Source organism: Dendrobates tinctorius, unplaced genomic scaffold (assembly GCF_039654945.1).
Source record: "Dendrobates tinctorius isolate UK_male_01 unplaced genomic scaffold, ASM3965494v1 ptg000029l, whole genome shotgun sequence".
Taxonomy (NCBI): Eukaryota; Metazoa; Chordata; class Amphibia; order Anura; family Dendrobatidae; genus Dendrobates; species Dendrobates tinctorius.
In genome coordinates this window covers 35,195,577-35,215,613 of record NW_027361697.1, presented here as the reverse complement: position 1 = coordinate 35,215,613, position 20,037 = coordinate 35,195,577, and the positions used below count along the sequence as shown (strand labels likewise).

At 41.7% G+C, this 20,037-nt stretch overlaps 1 protein-coding gene across 3 annotated transcripts in view; it reads right to left on the bottom strand.

Moving 5' to 3' along the window:
- Positions 1 to 20,037, bottom strand: part of LOC141085922 (dimethylaniline monooxygenase [N-oxide-forming] 2-like) — a 114,458-nt gene that overhangs the window by 58,999 nt on the left and 35,422 nt on the right. For 2 of the 3 annotated variants that reach the window (XM_073571556.1, XM_073571557.1), the window contains exon 3: positions 15,689 to 15,877. The exons of the other annotated variant lie outside the window; for it this stretch is intronic. In XM_073571556.1, coding sequence (XP_073427657.1) covers positions 15,689 to 15,877 — 189 coding nt within the window. The remainder of the gene's footprint in view (positions 1 to 15,688; positions 15,878 to 20,037) is intronic. 3 annotated transcript variants of the gene reach the window in all.

The following is a 20,037-nucleotide window of genomic DNA, read 5'->3' as shown; positions in this document are numbered from 1 at the left end:
AGCCCATTTTTTTGGGCTGAAAGCCCCCTTCTCGGCTTATACGCAAGTCATATACCCGGGGAGTGGGAGGGGGAGCGGGGGTGTCAGAGACCATACTCACCTCTCCTGGCACTTCTCTGCAGCCCCTGTGTCTCCCTCTGCCGTCTGCTTCCTGCATTCAGTGGTCACGTGGTACCGCTCATTAAACTCATGAATATGCGCACATTTAATGAGTGGTACCATGTGACCAGCTGAATGCAGGAAGCAGACAGCAGAAGGAGAAGCAGGTGCTGCCGCTGCAGAGAAGACCTTGCACTAGGAGGGGTGAGTATGACGGGGGCAGAGTGATATTCACTTGTCCCCTTTCCAAGCCGTGCACCACTGTGTCTCCGGGTCCTGCTGTGACGGCAGAGGGTGCGATGATGTAGTCAGTGCACACCCTCTGCTGTCAATGCAGAGATCCGGGAGACACAGCGGTGCACGGCTTGGAACGGGGACAGGTGAATATCGCCACTGCCAGGGGCTCAGGACACCAGCACCTGGCCCCAAGCGATGGAGAGGTGAGTATGTCATTTTTTTTATTGCAGCAGCAGCAAATAAGGGGTATTTATGGAGCATCTTATGGGCCAGCATTAACCCTTGTGCAGCAACATACGGGGGGTTTTATCTATGGAGTGTCTTCTTGGACCACCAATAACCCTCGGCTTATATGCGAGTCAGTAAGTTTTCCCAGTTTTTTGTGGCAAAATTAGGGGGGTCGGCTTATACACGAGTATATACGGTATTATAAATAATTATTTTTATGGTCGAAAATTGATTACTGTATTGTAGAACGAAAGTTGCTGGATAATCAATATTTGTTTAAATGTTGCTGTGGTTTAAAACGCAGTCTTTGTTTTACAATTTTTTCTGCCCTTTCTAAACTCCATTTGCTATATCCTCTTTTACTGAGACATTCCTTAATTTCATTACCTTCTTTAGCATATGCATCATCTGTGCTCCTATTACGCCAGGCCCTAATCATCTCTCCTACCGGTATATTTGTTATTGTATGTTTTGGGTGATGGCTTGCTGCATGCAGAATGGTATTACCTGCTTTACTTTTACAAAAAGTTGATGTATTAATTGATTTACTCGATACACCCCTCAATTTTAAATCCAAAAATTCTATCTTTGTAGATTCTTGATGAACAGTGAACCTAAGATTAAAGGGGTTACAATTAAAATAACCCACTAGATTTGGTATGGCAGATACATCAGACTTCCATATCATTATTATATCGTCTACGTATCTGCCATACCACCAACTCATCACAAGATTTGCTAGTTCTATACAGAGAATGCCAGGTTAATTAAGGGACACCACAGATGTCCTAAATGCAGTGAAAGATCTTGTATGGCAAACAGATTTTACGTGGATTACTTCAGATGTAATTTCACTGTATACTTCAATACCGCATAAAGTAGCTTTATTTGCACTTGATTTCCATTTAAAAAAATACAGTGATTTTCCATCTTGTTTTTGAAATCGTTTATTGTCTCATCACCGATAATTATTTAAGTTTAAACCAAACTTTTTATCTGCCAACAAACGGAGTTTCTATGAGGGCAAAATACTCCCCATCACTAGCAAATCTTGTGATGAGTTGGTGGGAGGAGTCAGACGTTTACAGTGCAGATAACTCATTCAAGGATAACATATGGTAGTATGGCAGATACATAGACGATATCATAATGATATGGAAGTCTGATGTATCTGCCATACCACATCTAGTGGGTTATTTTAATTGTAACCCCTTTAATCTTAGATTCACTGCTCGTCAAGAATCTGCAAACATAGAATTTGGGATTTAAAATTGAGGGGTGTACCGAATAAATTAATTAATACATCTACTTTAAGTAAAAGTACAGCAGGTAATACCATTCTCCATGCAGCAAGCCATCACCCAAAACATACAATAACAAATATAGGAGAGATGATTAGGGCCAGGCGTAATTGTAGCACAGATGATGCACATGCTAAAGAAGTTAATGAAATTAAGGAACGTCCCAGTAAAAGAAGATATAGCAAATGGAGTTTTGAAAGGGTACAAAAAATTGTAAAACAAAGACTGAGTTTTAAACCGCAACAACATTTAAACAAACATATTGATAATGCAGTAACTTTGGTTCTACAATATAGTAATCAATTTTCAACCATAAAAATAATTATTTATAATAATCTATATATTCTCAAAGAAGATCCAGAAATAGCCAATATTATTGAGAATGTATGCCGTATTGTATACAGGAAAGCACCATTGTAGCCTTTCACCAAGTATTATGAATGCATCTCATGCTCAGTCTGTAAATTGGCTTAGTACTAAAGGTTTTTTCAAATGTGGTGCCACAATGTGTAAAACTTGCAAATTTTTGTATAAATGCTTTAAATGTACTGATTCTAGTAATCAAAACACGTTTCCAATAAAAACCATCTTAAACTGTAATTCAAACAACGTGGTTTACATCATGGAATGTTTTATTTGCAATCTAAAATATGTTGGAATACTAAGGGTCAATTAAAAACTAGGATCAGAGAACACACAAATGACAGAAAATGTCAAAATAGATAAAAACACATCACAAATCTTTGCCCATTTTATCAGTCATCATCACAGTAACTTGGAATCATTAAGAATTTTTGCAATAGAAAAAATTCATAAACCACCAAGAGGGGGGATATAGAAAAAATACTCTGAAGTAAAGACACTTGGTAGATGTTCAAATTAAACACTAGAGTACCGCAAGGCTTAAATAAAAAGAGGGATGCCATGCTATTCTACTGACCATCTCTTGTGCTATTTTGTTCAATAAAGGGAATTAGATAGGATCTTTTGATAGATCCTTATGGATTAATTAACGGGATTATACCAAAATTGTAATTTTTTTATATATATGGTATAATTCTAGAAATTGAGGCTCTTATGTTTTGTATATAATAATCCTTTTTGTATATAAAAATTCTTCTTGTTCAAATGTGGTCACTATAAGTTGCTGGGTGATCACTTTTACTTTGCTTCACATATTTCTTGCTGCGGTCTATAGCTGGAACGTGTGTCTAAACTATGCACTTTGTCTAGGAACATCATATGCTGCTCTATCTAATATATATTGCATAATATTTGATATTGTCCTCAAAGCCTAAGTCTTTATTTTAATTTGTTTGTCTTTCACATCTTTTCACTTTGCTCAGCTAATTACGTAATCACCATATCGGTGTGTGTAACCGGATCTTAGCATATAAGTGCCTAGCAAGTAATTGTTTGGATATCATGATTAAGGGTGCTAGTTCACCAGAAACGCGTCAATCTCGCATTTCTACTTAATTGTTCTTGCTGATGTTTTTATCCTCTACTGGAAATCTTTTAAAGTGAATAAAAAGAAGAATTTTTTCACTATCTCATGGAGCTGGATCTTTATGTTTTGCAGGTGTGACTATGTCTGTCGCTGGAGCACAAGAATCACCCCCATCCACGACACATAGGTTCCTGCACCACTATGCAGGGAGGCACAGTACATCAGTTCTGAAGCCAGAGCTGTGTGAACAGGTGGTTGGTTGAATAGCAGATAATACTTCCAGCAGACTGGGCAGCACCACACAGTCTTCCATGCGGTCCAGTCTCCCCAGCCTAAAGTCTGGATCACTTAATCCTCACGCTGATCTTCCTTCTTCGCATCATGTTGAGTCCCAGGAGACTGGAGAGCCCACACTAGGACTCTCTGATGAGCTGTTTACCCCAACATTTCTTGATTGTGGCCTCTCTACCTGTATGCTTGAAGAGGGACAGGTTGACATGCTGTTTAGTGATGCACAAAACTTAGAGCAGCCACAGCCGCAAGAATATGGCGGTGGGGAATGGCAAATTTTGGATAAGGATGAGGAGGATGATGATAAGACACAGTTGCCACTAAATCTTGTTGTTAAGTCAAAAAGTGAGGAGGACCAGGGTACGGTTGTAGAAGACGAAGTCTCTGACCTAATGTCACACACGGTGAGGGAAAACCAAGTGTAACATAAATGGAAGTGGGGAAGGGGGCCCAGACACTAATGAAGGGATTTGGAGACCCCAGGCTAGATATAATCTCTCCCTAGAACTCCTACAGAGTCCCTATATTGGTTCCTCACGAATCACCGAACTGGAACCTGAGGCTCTGAATCTCCTTGGGGCCTAGTCCTGAATAGGGAACGGGAGGGAGATGCGCGCTAGGCAGTCTCCACTAAGCTAAAGACGGTAAGGTGAGATAGACAGGGGAACACTTAGCTGAATCGCCAGATACGGATACCAGAAGAGGGATTCCAGACACCAAACTGGAGCACTTTGAGGAGGTCCATCCCTATAGCAAGCAGAAGTGGAAATGAAGCTATTACCCACACTGGGTCACAGCTGAGCCACTAGCTAAATAGATCCAGACTTCTCAGGGCAGGAGGAGGTCAACGCTGGGTCCTAGAGGCAGATGGTTCAGGGAGCAGTCTGTATGGACAGGCGCTCAGACCTTCTGGGGCCTGACGCAGGATGATAGCCTGCCACCTCCGAAGCGCTCATGACAGTACCCCCCCTCTCCTACGAGTGGCCTCCGGACACTCAGGACCCGGTTTCTCAGGATGTGAGATTAGAATGCCCTAACCAACCTGGGGGCATTCACCTCTGATGCTGACACCCACGTCCTTTCCTCTGGACCATAACCCCTCAAGTACACCATGTACTGTAAGGAAAGAAGACGGAGACAAGAATCAACAATCCTCGAAATCTCAAACTCCAAATTGCCATCTACCATAATTGGGGTGGGGGGGTGGGGATGAGGACTCAATGGGGTTCACACATTTCTTAAGAAGAGATTTATGAAAAACATTATGGACTTTGAGAGCTTGAGGAAGCTCCAGATGAAACACCGCTGGGTTTATGACAGCAGATATTCTGTAAGGACAAATAAACCTGGGTCCCAAGTTCCAAGAAGGAACCTTCAACTTAATATTCCTAGTAGACAACGACACAAAGTCATTCACATTCAGGTCCGGACCTAGCACACGTCTCCTGTCAGCCATACGTTTGTACCTGTCTCCCATAATTCTCAAATTCAGGACGCCCTGCCACACGGAAGAGAGTGACGATGCGAAACGCTCCTCCTCCGGAACTCCTGAAGCCCCTCCCCCATTAAAGGTACCAAACTGTGGATGACAACCATACGCACCAAAAAACGGTGATCTGCCAGTGGACTCTTGATGGTGATTATTAATTGCAAATTCAGCTAATGGTAAATAAGATGACCAATCCTCTTGGTTTTCAGAGATGAAACACCTGAGGTATGTCTCCAAATTCTGGTTGACCCGCTCTGTCTGCCCATTCGACTGGGGATGAAAGGCCGAAGAGAAGGACAACTGTACCCCTAGTCGAGAACAGAATGCCCTCCAGAACTTGTAAACAAAATAGATTCCCCGATCAGACATGTCATCGGAGGGAACCCTGTGAAGTTTTACAATCTCATTAATGAAAACCTGGGCCAGAGTCTTGGCATTAGGAAGTGCTGGTAATGCGACAAAATGGACCATTTTACTATATCTATCCACGACCACCAACACCACCATTTTATCCGCAGAAACTGGTAGGTCCGTGATGAAATCCATGGATAGATGTGTCCAAGGCCTGGAGAGAATGGGTAACGGGAGGAGAGTACCAGATGGGTGAGTACGTGCTACCTTACAGCAAGCGCAAGTACTGCATGCTGACACCTGTTCCACCACATCCCGTTGCAACCCCGGCCACCAAAAACGATGAGAGAGAAGGTCCGCAGTTGCTTTACCCCCTGGATCCCCTGCTAATACCGAGTTGTGGTGTTCGTTAATAACCTTGCGGCGCAGATTGGGCGGTACAAACAGCTTCTTCTGACGGACAGGAGACAGGTGCCTCCCCCTGTGCCTCCAACACCTCAGCCTCCAGTTCCATGACAACATCCGCCGATTCATCAGGAGCATGCCCAAGTGTCAGAGGTCAAACAGGCACGTGGAGGTCACACACACTACTGAGCATCATTTCCTTGTCTTGAGGCATTTCCACTGAAGTTGAATCAGCCTGTAATTTGATTTTTCACTTTGATTTTGAGTATCCTTCCAAATCTAGACTACCATGGGATATTAATTTTGATTTACATTGATCATTTTTATATTTTCTAGTTCTCAACAAATGCCACTATGTAATGAATAAAGATTTGCAGCTGCGATATTTCATTCAGTGATATCTACGATGTGGTATCTTAGTGTTCCCTTTATTTTTTTGAACAGTGTGTATGTATATATATATATATATATATATATATATATATACACACACACATCCTTTTAGGGTATTGATTTTCTCCTATTTTTTGGGATTAACATGTCATCTGAGCACCCGACTCAGTGGGCAAAACACCTGGGTACACCTGGGTGCCATGGGGTGACACCACTGACTCTTCCCCTGTGTTAGGTACTTCCCAATTCCCTTTTCAAAACACTCCTGCCCTGTATCTATCCTTGTACATTTTGACTTACCATTATCACTGACTTACAATTCCTTTTCTTAGCCAAGCATTCAGCTGTCCCTACCCCAGGCCTTCGAAAGAAAAAGAAAGTTCCCAGCTACCCAAATGCTAAACGGGCACATTTCCAGGCTGCTTGCCATGGAAATGCTGCCATTTCGGCTGGTAGACACACAGGATTTCTGACATCTCTTGGCAGCAGCCATCCCTCGGTTCTTGGTGCTCAGCTGACACTTTTTCTCCCGGTGTGATGTCCCTGCTTTGTACCATCATGTGTCCAGGAACATCACCCATGCCCTTACCAACACACTTACTGGCATTGTCCACTTAATGACTGACACATGGACAAGCGCTTGTGGCCAGAGATGCTACATTTTCCTGATGGAACACTGGGTGAACATTATGGAGGCTGGGGCTGAGTCACACCCTGGCACACGCTGCATGTGCTCCCAACTTTGAGGATTGCTGGCCTTACTTCTATCAGGGTTTCCTCCAGCTTGTACAGAAGTTCTTGCACACCCTACTGCTCCTCCTCATCCTCCATCTCCGATGTATCTAAGAGCACGTCATCCAAATCAACCGGAAGCTGGAAGCTCTGCTGCAATGGTTCAGCGAAGAAGTAGCAGGCTCTGCTGAAGCTAATTTCAGAGTTACTTAAAGGAATAACAGACCAGACAGCTCTGTTATTTTAGCTGCTGAACCTCCTACCAAGTATTGTCATGTGTGATAATGGGCAACACCTATACACGGCTGTGAAGCTTGGCAAGCTCACAAACGTACCATGCATGGCATATGTACTCAACTTGCTAGTTCAGTAGTTTTTGAAAACATACTCATATTTGTCAGAGCCCCTGGTCAAGGTACGCAGCTTCAGGGCCCATTTCCAGAAGTCAGCTACAGCTGCCTCTGCTCTGGCAGTGTTGCAGCAACCAGCAGCACATGCAAGTGCCAGCTCAGCAACTGGTGTGCGATGTCACCTTGCGCTGGAACTCCACACTGCACATGCCGATTAGATAAGGAGGAATAACCAAACAAAAAGGTCACATAAGATGAGAAGACAATAGTTGTAAAGGATAAAACATAGATTATATTGAGACAAATATAAGAAAGGGTAAAGGATGGCACTAGCAACAAACAGAGAGTGCCTGCAAACATGATAGTGACCAGGTATACTGATAATGAAGTAATTGCATGAGACAAGATAAAAGACAAGGGATCTAGTATATATGATAACAATGATATAGATATAGTACAAAAAATACAATTGTGCACTTAAAAAATAAGAGACACCTATAAAGGACATAACAACGAGCAAAATGTTTAAATAAATATGTCAAGAGAGGGTCAAAGGTATATACATTAGATCCAATAAAAAGGTATATGCTCAGGCAATGAAGCGTGTATGACAGTTTAAAGGTAATGGTCAATATAAGGTAACCATATGTGATATGCCTGTGCACTAAAGGTGGTAAAGGATGATACCCAAGAAGCTGCTCACGGAATAAAAGTGTCATATAAATATGGAAAAAAATAGCAGAGGCAAAACAGAAATCAAACACAGGGCCAGGGTGTATATACAGCTGTAGGATCACAGAGGGTATTCACAAGAGTGTATAAAAGCAACTATATGCAGTTGTATTTATGTACATAGTGCCATTGTATAAAGGTGCCAGTTACTGCAGACATAGAGGTGAGTAGACTGTCCAGTGTGCAAGTAAGAAGTAGGGCGAGTGTAAGGAATGACAGGCACAAGCAAGGACAGATGAGGCTAAGGGTATCTGAGTGAGACGATTACCTGTATGGTCAAACGGTTGAGTGCAGGAAAGCGCCCCTGACAAAGGACTTGATCCAAAACGGGTATCGGGGAGCGTTCCTGCCCTCACTTGTGTGACCATACAGGTAACCGTCTCACTCAGATACCCTTAGCCTCTTTTGTCCATGCTTTTGGTCTTCTAAAATGATGCTATACCAGAAGGCCATTGTGGAAAATATGCCAATCAGACAACGCTTCCTTGCCAAACCAAGGAGGAGAAGCCAAGCTAACAAACAGCAGAGGCAGAGGTACACTGTCGAAGGTGTGAACCAAATTCATGACACCAGCACTGCACTCAGAGTCTGATGACCAGGTACTTTTGAAAAGGAGGGAAAATCATGCACAGATGGTCAAGCAATACCTGGCCAACCAAACTAGTGTACTCCCTAATTCTGCTGCGACTTTCAACTATTGGGTCTCAAAGCTGGAAACTGGTATGAGCTGTCCCTCTATGCCTTGGAGGTTTTGTGCTACCCTGCCGCTAGCATTTGTTTGAGCAGGTCTTTAGTGCTGCCGGGAGGGTCATAAAAAACAGGTACTTTTGTCTGTCATCAGAGAATGCAGACAGGCTCACTCTCATAAAAATGAATAAAGCCTGGATTAGCCCACACTTTTCCACACCACCAGATCACAGGAGCACATAAAGTGTTTATAATATTCAATATTGTTATGAGGCCTGCTACTTATTGCCCTTCAGGGGTCTGTGGATGACTCTTCTCATAATTTCTGTCTGGATTTGCACTTTCTGCAAAGCCTTTATGATTGTATAGGTACAGGGTGGGCCATTTGTATGGATATACCTAAATAAAATGGGAATGGTTGGTGATATCAACTTCCTGTTTGTGGCACATTAGTATATGGGAGGGGGTAAACTTTTCAAGATGGGTGGTGACCATGATGGCCATTTTGGATCCAACGTTATTTTTTTCAATGGGAAGAGGGTCATGTTGCACATCAAACTTAGTGAGAATTTCACAAGAAAAACAATGGTGTGCATGGTTTTAACGTAACTTTATTCTTTCATGAGTTCATGAATTTATGACCCCCTATAAAATGTGTTTAAAGTGCTGCTCATTGTGTTGGATTGTCAATCCAACCCTCTTCTCCCACTCTTGACACACTGATAGTAACAGCGCAGAAGAAATGCAAGCACAGGCTTCCAGTATCCGTTGTTTCAGAAGCTTCACATCTCGTATCTTCACAGCATAGAACATTGCCTTCAGATGACCCCAAAGATAATGCAGATTTGGTGTGTTTCTGTAGCGTCTTTTTTTGCACGGATTTGTGACAAAACCTGAAGCAAAACCTGATGCCAGCAAAGTGAATGAGAAACCTAACGTGTCATACCCACATTGAGTATTTTTGACTTGCAGATTTGGTGTAGAAAATAATCTGCTGCATGTCAATTTTCTGTGTGTTTTTTCCCTGTGTTTTTCACCATTGACTTCACTCCAATCAACATAAACACACTGCTGGACCACAATTATGATCCAGGCAATAAGACCTTCCTTTTCACAGTTTTATCTTACTAGATATTTGCCTCTTAACCTTAGGCAAATCCAAGGCCCTCATATATCTGTATCTTAACCACCAACAGTATATTCATATAAGGTGCTTAACCCCTTAACGACCAGGGGTATTTTTGGTTTTACATTTTCATTTTTCCCTCCCCTTCTTTCCAGAGCCATAACTTTTTTAATTTTCCGTTTATATGGCCATGTGAGGGCTTATTTTTTGCAGGACGAGTTGTACTTTTAAATGACATCATTGGTTTTACCATATCGTGTACTCGAAAACGGGAATAAAATTCCAAGTGCGGTGAAATTGCAAAAAAAAGTGCAATCCCACACTTGTTTTTTGCTTGGATTTTTTGTTAGGTTCACTAGATGCTAAATCTGACCTACAATTATGATTCTCCAGGTCATTACGAGTTCATAGACACCAAACATGTCTATGTCCTCTTTTATCTAAGTGGTGAAAAAAAATTCCAAAGTTTGCTAAAAAAAAAAAAAAAAAAAAAAAATTTGCGCAATTTTCCGAGACCCGTAGCGTCTCCATTTTTCATGATCTGGGGTCGGGTGAGGGCTTATTTTTTCCATGCTGGACTGATGTTTTTAATGACACCACTTTTGTGCAGATACGTTCTTTTGATTGCCCGTTATTGCATTTTAATGCAATGTCTTGGTGACCAAAAAAACGTAATTCTGGCGTTTTGAATTTTTTTCTCGCTACGCCGTTTAGCGATCAGGTTAATGCTTTTTTTTTATTGATAGATCGGGCGATTCTGAACGCGGCGATACCTAATATGTGTATGTGGGATTTTTTTTTTACTGTTTTATTTTGATTGGGGCGAAAGGGGGGTGATTTGAACTTTTAGGTTTTTTTTAATTTTTTTTAATTTTTTTTAATTTTTAAACATTTTTTTTTTTTAACTTTTGGCATGCTTCAATAGCCTCCATAGAAGCATGCGCAACCCGATTGGCTCTGCTACATATAGGCGATGAGCAGATCGCCCATATGTAGCAGATTTACTGCTGTGCTTTCAGCACCGTCCACCGGGTGGCGCTGAAAGCCTTATGCCTGGAACAACCATAGAGGTCTCATAGAGACCTCTGGTTGTCCAGGCAACGTGACGCTGACCCCCGATCACGTGACGGGGGTCGGCGATGACGTCATTTCCGGCCCGGCGGCCGGAAATTCTATTTAAATGCTCGCGCCTATTGCGGGCACATGTCAGCTGTTCATAACAGCTGACATGTCCCGGCTTTGATGCGGGCTCAGCGTCGGAGCCCTCATCAAAGCAGGGGAAATGTCTGATGACGGACTGTGTCCGTCATTGGACATTAAGGGGTTAAGGCTATTAGACACTTGTAAACAGTTTTCTCAATAATCCCTTATACACATACGACACTTGTCTCAGTGTTACCATAAAATAAGGATAACTGATGCAATGTAGAAATTGGTTCAATTAGACATTTTTCGCCCTATGAACATTGTACAAAATATACAGAATATAAAGAAAAGGAATGGTCTCACCCATTGTTTATTCTTCTGGAATCATATGCAGCCAAAAACATCCATCTTACTGGCACATCTGTTATGCTAGAGCTCCATGGAGGCCCTGTATTGCCTACATATTACTGAGTAGACCTTGATCCCATTGCTCCAGCCCTTTCAAGGGCAGTCCATAGCTATCCCTCACAAAGAATTTGACCTGTATTACTTAGCTGTGCCTCCCGACACGTTTCCCCCTTCTGGGTTCTTCAGGGGAGACTCCTGCACACACATGAACATCCTGTTTAACTCCAGATACTCCTAATGATGGATCATGCTTGGACATGAGTAACAGCCCCAAGATGGATTTCATCAACCCAAGTATCATTTTAATCAGTAATATGGCGCTGACCTGACACTGTCTATAGGTTATTGTGCAGAATCCTGCTGACAGGTTTCCTTTACAGTGGAGTAAAAGTGTGACACCATTGTTCTCAGCAGCGATCTGGGAGTCAGAAATGCTTCCAGGGGTCTTCCCCATACTGTTTCATTCAGTAACATTTTCACTGCCCCCTAGACCTCTTTTTAAGGTCTGCCAGAAAAAAAGCAAGGCTTTCCCATTTATTCCCTTTATACTCGTTACTCGAAACGAGCATGCAAGTATTAGGAATTGCTTGGTTCGAGCAACGAGCACCCGATCGATTTAGTGCTCGCTCATCCCTAAAGGTGAGCAGTCGCATTACTGATGTGACCACTCACCAAACCATCCCGATCATGGTGGGACATTAGCATTTAATAGATTATTGGTGGACAAATGAGTTTAACTTTGCTTTTTTATTTTGTTTTTTTGGTAAATAAATGGGTAAAAGAGGGTCATTGTTGCGGAGTGTTTTTTTCAATTAAAGGACTTTTTCTGCATGCGTCTTATTAGTTTTGACAATGGTGTTAGTAATGGCTGATAAACACATCTCCATTACTAACCCCTGAGCTTGATGTCAGCGGACGTAAAACAGTTGACATCAACCCCAAAAACATTATCCTACTTGCCACCACATCAGGGCAAGTGGGAAGAGCCGTAGCTAACCACCAGATTTGGCACATCTAATGGATGCACCACATCTTGGGCTGCTGAGGGCTGATGTTTTTAGTCTGGGAGTGTGACGACCGTCTGGTGCGAGTCTGGACTGCAATTGAGACAGCACCCCAAGCAACCCTGAGACCCTTTACCCCTATACAGGGATCTGGAATTACAGCAGACCCCAGAAGGTAGCTGTCTGTATAAGAGCAGTGGACCAGAGCAGGACGGTCGCCAGAAAGGGATAAATTAATGGAACAGAAGGAGTAGTCAGGAGTCCAGGTCTAAACCAGGTGGGCGGCAGAGGTACAAAATCGGCAGATAGTAGCAGAGTCAAAATCCAGGCCAAGGTCAGAGTCTTAAACCAGGAGGGCAATAGAGGTACAAAATTGGCAGACAGTAGCAGAGTCAAAAATCCAGACCAAGGTCAGAGTCTTAAACCAGGAGGGCAACAGAGGTACAAAATCAGCAGGCAGTATCAGAGTCAAAATCCAGGCTAAGGTCAGAGTCAGCAATAGCAAATAACACACTAGCACACTGGGGAAACCAAGACTATATCTGGCGGCCTGCAAGACAGACCCCAAGGTATTTGAAGGATCAGGCTATCCCTCACAGGCTCACAGTCTGATGACGTCATTTGAACCGCCCCCAGGACCAGGCCAGATGGTAATGCACCAACCCCTTCATGACTGACAGAGGAGCGGAGCCTATGCCCACCAGATGCCTGCGCAGGAGCCCCTTCTCTGTCACCACCACCCACGGGCGAACCACGGCGCCTCTTAGTGGCCGAGGCAGGAACAGCTGTCCCCGAGTCTGATGGCGACCTGACAGTCCGGTGCCTCCCAGTGGCCGAAGCAGGAACAGCAGTCCCTGTGTCTGACAGCGACGTGACAGGGAGGGGTCCAATATCCATAGTTCCTTTCCAGCGTTTTAATATCAACCCGCAGCTGTTTGTTTATCCTTTGATGATTAGTAATAATAGGGGGGACCATTTGTCATTTTTTGGGGGGTCTAAGCAAGCAGCTGTGAGCTTTGATTGATAGGCTGGGAACTTTTACGGCTATTGGCCACTTCCCAGAATATGAACATCAGCCCCCTGCTGCGGGTTTCTTTCAGCTGGTTGGGAAAATTAAGGGGATCTCCACAGTGTTTTTTAAAATTATTTATTTATGTGACAAAGTCACTGGTATGGTAAAAGAGGGGAGATATATGTCACTGCGCTTAATGGCGTTAGTGATATGAAACCAGAATATTTTCCTCCAGCATACTACGTGTTGTGGGGGTTAAGTTAAAGTTGCATAATGGGCTGGTTTCATGTGGACCTTCACAGAACAGGTGGGAGGAGGTCCACTTTATCTCCACCTGCAGAGCTGCCAGGAACTGCTTGAAGTCATGATCATGGGGTCAGTCACATGTTGGAAAGAGTCACCGTCTGGGGTTTAAATAAATGGGCTCTACATGCAGTTGGGGTTCAGCAAGACTGGAGAGAGGAGTCTACAGTGGATTTGTGACTTGTAGAGGAAAGACTGAACCTGTGTTGCTCCAGGGTGGTGTGCCACCCACAATTTATGGACTGTGTTGCAGTGTTTTTGTTTTTCTTTGTTGTTTTCCTGTTTTTAGCCAGAAAGGCTGAGTTTATTTTCCCCTCTTGTTGGTTTATGCCACATAATAATAAATCAACCCAGGATGTAAAGAGACGGTGTTCCTATTTTCTACCTCCATAAATCACCATGTGAGTTGAACTATCATGTTTAATATGCACGACACACACACAGCGGTTGCTGACTCCAACTCTCATCATCATAGACGCCCCCTGAAGAAGTGTGGACGAAACGCGTGTCGGGGTGGAGGGACACGGCACAGACCTCACACATGTGAGAATTTGATAAGGTCTTTGTTCTATTTCAATCGAATATCACCATATATTGTGCGTAGTATTGTTGCACTTTCTTTGCATAGTAATGTATGAGCTATGGATTTTGCAAGGCTCCATGTATATACGTGATTTAGGTGCACATTAATTCTTAACAGAGTGGTCTTCTTGGATTGTAATAGATTTGATCTTATACATATATAGATGGAAATTTTGATAATTTCATTTATTGTGCTTCATAATTAGTGTGTTTAAAGGGGGTCTGTAGCCTTATATTGTGTCTCTCTCATCTGAGGTTACCTTTTTTTGTGCAATTATTTTGTTATTTATTTATTGCTTTTAATATTGGAAAATAAAATGACATTTTAAATATTTTTTCTGAAGTTGTGCTTTTCTGTTCACCCCTCATGGGTGTCATGGTGTAACAGACGGGTTTATTATTATGTATGGCACATATAAAAATCTTTTTTGGAACATATATTGATTTTAATCTCATCATTTTCGCCTGGTCACGCTGACCACAGGGAGACCAGGTGACAATAATGAGAACTAAATTCAGCACCCAGCACCTGGGAACAGCACTAACTGTACTGCTTTTCTTAGGCACCGATACATTTCACACTAATGACACACAAACATGCCAACATATTTTGCACAAGGATACATTGTCCTTGGAAACACATTGACATATGCGCAGACATGTGCCCATTGATTTGTGTTGGTCTACGTGTGTGTCTCTCCAGAACATGAGAAAACTGTCACCACACGTATTTGAGGCACTGATGTGTGAAGGAGGCCTAAGGCTGTTTCTAATTAGTGCTGGATCCTACCTTCCCTTTAAAGTTTTAGGCTTTTAGCCCACGAGAGTCATGACATTAGGTTAGGGTCCCAATAGAGTGAAATATGAATTGTCATGGCTGGTTGGCTCTCATGAATTGGCCAATTTATGGGCGAAGTACCTTTATAAGTAAATTCTATTAGTTCAAATTTCATATATTCAATGTTTGTATACATGTTTTCACTTACAGTGTGCTGCTGTATGCTTTTATTAAAAAAAAATCAGATGTGGGAAACCCCAGGGTATGTGCACAAATTCAGAAATTGCAGGTCATTTATTCCTTGCATATTTAAAGCAGTTTCAACATTTTTGCAACATTTTTCATCCACATGACTAGGGAAATAACAAATAAAAAACGCATGCAAAAAATACGTCAAAATGTGTGTAATTTATGTATGCTTTTTTCCTGCCAAGAGGTGCTTTTTTGGTGCAGAAATTTCTGCAGCAAAAGCTTAATGTGTGCACATACCCTAAGAGAGACTACAACATATCAAGAGATCTACCAGTTTTGCTTTGCATAACAATATTTCTACATGTTATCATGCAAAATATTAATATTCTTACCTTAAGTTTGATATATTTTAACAATCCAAAATGCTTCACATAGAGCTTGATGTATTCAAAATATTTGTGATGTGGTAAGTAGTTTGGGAAATCTTCCGGCATTGGAAAATCGCTGTGACTCATCATTTCTTTGGAAACATTGGTAACCAAAGACTTGTAGATGCTGGCTCTTCCATCTTCTGCTACATCCTGAAGTAGTTCAATTTTGCAGTATGTTTATTAACTCATATTGTGGCAATATCTAGATATTTTTACTTACCGTATATACTCGCGTATAAGCCAAGATTTTCAGCCCATTTTTGGGGGCTGAAAGTCCCCCTCTCTGCTTATATGCGAGACATATACGCCAGGGGGTCAGCGGGGGAGGGGGGTGTCAGATCATACTTCCCCCCCGGCGCGGTCTCTGCAGCCCCCCCGCTTCTCCCATGGTCTCTCTTCCTTCCTTCAGCGGTCACGTGGTACCGCTCATTAAAGTCATGAATATGCACATATTCATGACTTTAGTGAGCGGTACCACGTGACCGCTGAAGGAAGGAAGGCAGACCGTGGGAGAAACAGGGACTGCAGAGACCACGCCAGGAGGGGGTAAGTATTTGCCATATTCACCTGTCCCCGGTCCATCGCTTATCGCCACTGTCTGCTGGGTCCTCTGTCAGTGACGTTCAGGCAGCAGAGGGCGTGATGATATGGTTAGTGCGCGCTGCGCCCTCTGCCTGAACAGCCCCTGACAGAGGGACCTGGCAGACAGTGGCGAACGGCATTGGACCAGGGACAGGTGAATATTGCAGGTGCCAGGGTCCTGAGCCTGCAGCGATACCGGCACCTGGCCCCCAGCAACAAGAGGTGAGTGTGTCATTTTTTTTTATTTGCAGCAGCAGCATCATATGGGGCATAATCTATGGAGAATTTTATGGGGCATTTTATGGATGCATAATCTATGGAGCATCTTATGGAGGCATAATGTATGGAGCATCTTATGGGGCATAATCTATGGAGCATCTTATGGGGGCATAATATATGGGGCATAATCTATGGAGCATCTTATGAAGCATCTTATAGGGGCATATTTTATGGAGCATCTTATGGGGCATAATCTGTCGAGCATCTTATGGGGCCTAGTATATGGAGCATCTTATGGGGGCATAATCTATAGAACATCTTATGGGGCCATAACCTTTATGAATCCGAATATGGGGCATATTATTCTATGGAGCATCTTATGGGGCCATTATTAATCTTTGTGCAGCATTATATGGGGTGTATTTTGTATGGAGCATCTTATGGGGCCATCATGAACTGTATGGAGGATTATATGGGGCTTCTGATTCAATATTGATATTCAAAAACATTTAACCCTCTGATGTCTCAATTAATTTTACTTTTATTGTTATCTATTTTTATTTTTGAAATTTACCAGTAGCTGCTGCATTTCCCACCCTAGGCTTATACGCAAGTCAATAAGTTCTCCAAGTATTTTGTAGCAAAATTAGGTGGTCGGCTTATATACGAGTATATAAGGTAAATTGTTTTTTCCACAGGTAAATATGACATTATTCCATTACAAAACATTTTTTGTATTCTAATAGCTTTAGAAAAAAGCCAAATGAAAGTTACAGTGAATGCGTGATATAGTTCTCCTTGTGTTCTTTTTTCCTGTCTGGTAACAAGAAGCCACTTCCAGTGCAATTATTCTTATTAACCTTCACAATAAACACTTCCCTCTAATCTACTTAGTTAAATAATGGATCTAGCATAGAAATTTGGCATTTAACTTTGGTGCATATAGACATTGTGTTGGAGTCTGCATTTGTGAAGTGGCTTCACTGCTGATTAACTATTTAGATGCTCCTGTCAATTGCTGGCAGGGGATTTACAGAGCAATTGCATTGCCCACCATCCACATAACGATCGCAGGGTGCCAATGGGCTAATATTGCAGTTGGGGCCTTGATAAAAGCACCCACAGCTGACATATTGTTAGTCCTGTGGAACAGAATATTTTTAATATACAGTTGTGCTCAAAAGTTTACATACCCCAGCAGGTTTTTTGCTTTCTTGGCCTTTTTTCAGAGAATATGAATGATAACACCAAAACTTTTTCTCCACTCATGGTTAGTGGTTGGTGTTTTTTCTTTTTAAATCATAATGACAGCCTAAAACATCCAAATGACCCTGATCAAAAGTTCACATATCCTGGTGATTTTGGCCAGATAACATGCACAGAAGTTGACACAAATGGGTTTGAATGGCTACTAAAGATAACATCCTCATCTGTGACCTGTTTGCATGTAATCAGTGTGTGTGCATAAAAGTTGAGTGAGTTTCTCGGATCCAGACAGACTCTTGCATCTTTCATCCAGCCACTGAAGTTTCTGGATTGTGAGTCATGGGGAAAGCAAAAGAATTGTCAACGGATCTACCAGAAAAGGTAGTTGAACTGTAGAAAACAGGAAAGGAATACAAAAAGATATCCAAGGAATTGATAATGGTAGTCACCACTGTTGCAACTGTGATTAACAAATGGAAAATCAGGGGCTTTGTAAAAACAAGACCACGGTCAGGTAGACCAACAAAAATTTTTTCCACAACTGCCTGGAATATGTTCGGGATGCAAAGAAAAAACCCCAAATAACATCAGCTGAAATACTGGGCTCTCTGAAAACTAGCAGTGTGACTGTTTCAAGATGCACAATAAGGAGGCACTTGAAGAAAAATGGGCTGCATGGTCCAGTGGCCAGAAGAATGCCATTACTGCGCAAATTCCATAAAGTATCTTGCCTACAATGCGCAAAACAGAACAGAGCCAAGCCTCAAAATGTCTGAAACCAGGTAATTTGGAGTGATGAGACCCAAATTGAACTTGTTGGCCACAACCATAAATGTTACATTTGGAGAGAGGTCAACAAGGCTATGATGAAAGGAACACCATTCCTACAGTAAAGCACAGAGGTGAATACCTGATGTTTTGGGGATGTGTGATCTACATAAGCAGAGGAAACTTGGTCAAAGTAGAAGGAAAGAGGAATGGAGCACGTTATCAGTAAATACTGGAGGCAAATTTGCAATTATCAGTCTGGAAGCTGCACATGGGACATACTTGAATGTTCCAACATGACAATGATCCAAAACACAAGGCCAAGTCGACCTGTCATTGGCTACAGCAGAACAAAGTGAAGGTTCTGGAGTGGCCATCTCAGTCTCCTGACCTCAATATCATTGAGCCACTCTGAGGAGATCTCAAGCGCGCAGTTCATGCTAGACAGCTGAGGAATTTACAGGAACTGGAGGCTTTTGGCCAAGAAGAGTGGGCAGCTTTACCATCTGAGAAAATAAAGAACCTCATCTACAACTACCACAAAGACTTCAAGCTGTCATTGACGTTAGAGGGGGGCAATATACTGTATTAAGAAATGGGGAATGTGAACTTTTGATCAGGGTCATTTGGATGTTTTGGGTTGTCAATGTGATTTAAAAAGAGAAAACAGTAGTTTGACAATAAATGGCTTCAAACAACCACTAACCATGAGTGGAGAAAAAGTTTTGGTGTTATCATTCATATTCTCTGAAAAGAGGCCAAGAAACCAAAAATTCTGCTTGGGTATGTAAACTTTTGAGTACAACTGGATTCTGCAATACAAAACTATTTAGAACAAGCAATCAAAGGATTAAAATCCCTAAAAGTGAAAAATATATGAAAATATTTTTAAAATGTAAAAAAATATATATACAAATTGAAATATTTCTCCCTTTTTTAAATTTAAAAGAAAAAAAAAATCTAGTACTGTTGCATCTGTAAAAGGCTGAACTATCTCAATATAAAGTAATTAAATTGTATGGAAAATAAAAAAAAGGTAAGAAAAGCAAAAATGCTAGAATTGCTGTTTTTTTGTCGCCTCATCTCTCTTAAAAATGTAGTACAGAGCAATCAAAATGTCATATATACTGCTATATGCTATCAATAAAATAGCAGCTTAAGGTGAAAAAATTATGCAATTGCACAACTCTATCAAGGGAGAAATAAGAAATACAAGTACAAAAAGTACAATATTTTTTATCAAATTTCTAACATTTTTTCACTAAAACAATAACCAAACTATATAGGTTTGGTATCACCACAGTCAAGCTAACCTAAAGAATCATTTTGCAAGATAACTTTTACTGCAAAATACATTTCGTAAAAAAAATCCATGCAAGTATACTGTAGTAGATTTGCATTTTTTTAATTATTTCATTCAACATTGATTTTTTATACCCATTTTTCTATAAATTACATGGTAATGTGAATTATGCCAGTCAAAATTTTAACTCATCCCACACAATTCCTTGTATGGCTGCGTCAATGGAAAAATA